General features: G+C 47.7%; 1 protein-coding gene across 3 annotated transcripts in view; it reads right to left on the minus strand.

Moving 5' to 3' along the window:
- WWC1 (WW and C2 domain containing 1) overlaps positions 1-3,757 on the minus strand; it is a 177,805-nt gene that overhangs the window by 94,237 nt on the left and 79,811 nt on the right. For all 3 annotated transcript variants that reach the window (XM_003781963.3, XM_023515284.1, XM_023515282.1), the window contains exon 2: positions 881-990. In XM_003781963.3, the coding sequence (XP_003782011.1) occupies positions 881-990 (110 nt within the window). The remainder of the gene's footprint in view (positions 1-880; positions 991-3,757) is intronic.

A 3,757-nucleotide genomic window follows, 5' to 3' on the forward strand; every position in this document is an offset into this window, starting at 1 on the left:
AAAGTTAAAGGGAATCCTATAGTTGAAATAGCTGACAGAGAGAAAAATTCCTTTCCTCTCCACACATGGACAAATGGGGCAGTCAATTTCAGAGGACAGGAAGTCTTGGCCACAAGGGTGCACAGTGGATGATGAGGCACAAACACACATCTCCTCTCCCCAGCTGGGGGACAGATGCCTGGGCTCCTCCACCTGTCAGACAATGAGCCTCTCCCTCCCTCAACTGATTCCTCGCTCACAGGCCAAGAGACAAACGCACTAGGAATCTTCGCACTGGATCAGGATATTGGGATCGCAGATTTGAAAGCACAGGGTAGGCTGACTTAATCACCCCGTATATCCCACTTACACCAATCTACTAAGGATGTATGTGTCTATGTGCTGCCTGCGAGGGCTCTGGCTGCTCCAAGATGGTCTAGCACTGACAATGAAGTATCTTATATGGAAAAAAAAAGCTGTATGCACATGAATCTATACATGTTAAAAAAAAAAAGAACATATGCATACACACATGTACACATGCAAACACATGATTGGACAATTTCTGGAATGAAACTTAGCAATGGTTGCTTCTGTAAAATTGGGGCGCTGGATTGTGAGGAGTTTTAGATTCTATTAAAACCCTGCTAAACTGTTACTTTTACATGAGCCTATGTTATCTATCTGTATCAACACTAACATCTCTATCTAAATCTATATAAGAAGAAATATAGTCTGGCTTGAGGAGTCTCTGCTGGTGGCTCTTCCAGACTTAGAGGGAGGGCAGGCATGTCTGGCTTGAGGAGTCTCTGCTGGTGGCTCTTCCAGACTTAGAGGGAGGGCGGGCATGTAGGTAGAGGGAAGGAGAAGGAGCACGGGGAGGGAGATGTCAGGAACTTACTGGTGTTGTGGTCTATGAAGTAATCTCCAACCTGTGGGTCATATGCCTCTTCCCATCCTAGCGGCAACTCATCACTAATGCAGTCAGCAAAGGTGAGCGGTTTGGTATACCTGGCAAGGGAGAGGAGAAACACACTCCATCAACCTACAGTCCTCATGCTCCGACAGCTTGCTGCTTCTCTGGGCCTCCTGTCCCTCTGGGCTGACCCAAAGGATCCAGAAGTTTTGCATGGTAGCACCAGTTCTGCTGTCCCCTCTGCTCCCGGGAAGGTGAAGGCATGCCCGTAGCAGCAGGATAAGACGCCCTGGGAGAAAGGCAAAGAATCCGTGTTCCGGTCCCAACTTTGCCACTCACTGGGTAGTGACCTGAGCAAGCCACCTTCCTTCTCTGGGCTTCTGTTTCTGCATCTCTAATAGAAAATTTGCAGGAAAGGGCTGTAAGACCAAGTCTTGCCCCCTGACTTGGCCTCTCGCCCTCTCTGGCCTCTACCTGCAACTCACTTGCCCACCCCTCCTCCAATCTTTATTCCTGGCTCTATCCCATGTTTGTCATGCCCACTTGCCCTTTGGAAAGCTGGCTTACTGCAACATCTAGGACAGCAGATGTCCCATCACTATGAGTTTGGCCAGGGAGCAGTATTTATTTGCCTCTTGAGCTGCTTCCCAATGTCTGTGCCCATGGCTGCCCTTCCCCAGACAAGCTGGGCCAAACTGATCTTTCAGCAACAACCTCTCACAAAGTCCCCATCTTCTGGGCAGTGAAGTGGTGATTATCACCAAGTCTTGACGGCTAAATCAAACAAACAAATCACCCAACTAAACTAACAAAGGCTTGTCAAGGCTGGAAAACTGTATCGTAAACCATTTGTCAAGTGTTTTAACCAGAGTGTGAGGAGCCAGGAATTTAGGCCTATGAGACTCAGCCGGAGTCCTACCCCACTGCCCCACCTCCAGACAGTCACTGTGGTTTCTTCCCATCACTACCTCTGCCTAAAACACATATCCTAATATTCTCCCCTCTCCTGTCTGTGCCCTTCCTCCTCCCAATTCTCCAGAAACCTCTGCTGCACACCCTTTCTACAGACTGGTAAACTAAAGTACACGCACGGTGGGACAGGCAGGAAGAGGACCAGGAAGGTCTAGGACAGCGATTTCCAACCAGTGTGCCTTCAGAGGGTCTTAGGCGTGCTGGGAAAATTTTTAAAGGCCATTAATTAAGTTATGTTTGAAAGACGTCAAAGCACGGTATGTATATATTTTTTATTCTCTTTTTAAAATTTCAGATTAATGTAAGGGTACAAACGACTGTACAAACCCAACAATGTTATTTGTAGTTATGTCCCACATTCAAGAGGATTTACTTTTTCTTTTTCTTTTTTTTTTTTTTGATGAGCATAATTTAAGTGCGCAGCAGAAGTGGCTTGTTGTTTTCTTTTCTTTCTTTTTTTTTTTTTTTAGGACTTTTTTTTATTCTTGCAGTTTGGCTAGGGTTGGGTTTTGAACCCGCCACCCTCAGTATGTGGGGCCAGCACCCTACTCACTGAGCCACAGGCACCACCCTGTTTTCTTTTCTTTTTGAGACCGTCTTACTCTGTCACCTTCAGTACATTGCTGTGGCATCACAGCTCACAGCAACCTCAAACTCTTGGGCTCAAGTGATCCTCTTGTCTCAGCTTCTCTAGTAGCTGGGAATACAGGTGCCTGCCACACGCCCAGTCTTTTTTTTGAGACAGAGTCTCACTATGTTGCCCTCAGGAGACTGCCGTGCATCACAGCTCACAACAACCTCCAACTATTGGGCTTAAGCAATTCTCTTCCCTCAGCCTCCCAAGTAGCTGAGGCTATAGGTGCCCGCCACAATGCCTGGCTATTTTTTGTTGTAGTTGTCATTGTTGTTTGGCAGGCCCAGGCTGGATTTGAACCTGCCAGCTCTGGTGTACGTGTAGCTGGCGCCTTAGCCGCTTGAGCTACAGGCACTAAGCCCCGGCTATTTTTTGTTGTTGTTGAAGTTGTCATTGTTGTTTAGTTGGCCTGGGCTGGGTTCGAACCCGCCAGCCTGGGTGCATGTTGCCATCACCATAACCACTGTGCTACGGGTGCCGAGCTGTGCCCAGCTATTTTTAGAGTTGGGGGCTCAGTCTTGTTCAGGTTGGTCTCCAACTGCTGAGCTCAAGCAATCTACCTGCCTGGGAATGCCAGAATGTTAGGACTACAGGCGTGAGTCACCATGCCTGGCCATGCAGAAATTCAACAATAGGTTCAAGTGTGCTGTAAGATAAAAAAGGTGGGAAAACACTGGTCTGGGATTTCTGATCAAGAGCTTCCTTCCCCTCCCTTGTCCTGCATACACCTTCTCTCTAAAACCCACTCTCGGTGGAAGAAGAGACACCAAGAGAGCATGCGGAGGGGAGGACCTGGGGTGTTCATGTGTTCGTGTACCAGGCACGCTCAGGGTCTGGCAGGCTGTGGAAAGCATCTATCAGTTGAGTGAATGGATAGCCCCAAAGCTTCTGTGGGTAATTTACTGTTGCAGCGGGGAAGACTGTTATTGGTTCCAAGAGGATGAGACCAGAGGTATAGCATATGCAACGGACCACACTCTACAAAATAAGGATTTAAAACTGTGTGAATTAGGCAGCTTACTTCAGCTCTCTGAGCCTCGATATTTCTCCCTGTGAAATGAGGGTAACAATGACTGTGAGTACACTCTGCACAGGTGCTGGTACAAACGAGCACTCAAAAAATATGAGTTATTGGCTTGGCAGCTGTAGCTCAGGGGTTAGGGCTCTGACCATATGCACCAAGGCTGGCAGGTTCAAACCCAGCCTGAGCTTGCTAAACAACAATGACAACTGCAACAAAAAAAATAGCTGGGTGT

This window comes from Otolemur garnettii, unplaced genomic scaffold (genome assembly GCF_000181295.1).
Source record: "Otolemur garnettii isolate 467f Iridium unplaced genomic scaffold, OtoGar3 scaffold00003, whole genome shotgun sequence".
In the NCBI taxonomy this organism is placed as follows: Eukaryota; Metazoa; Chordata; class Mammalia; order Primates; family Galagidae; genus Otolemur; species Otolemur garnettii.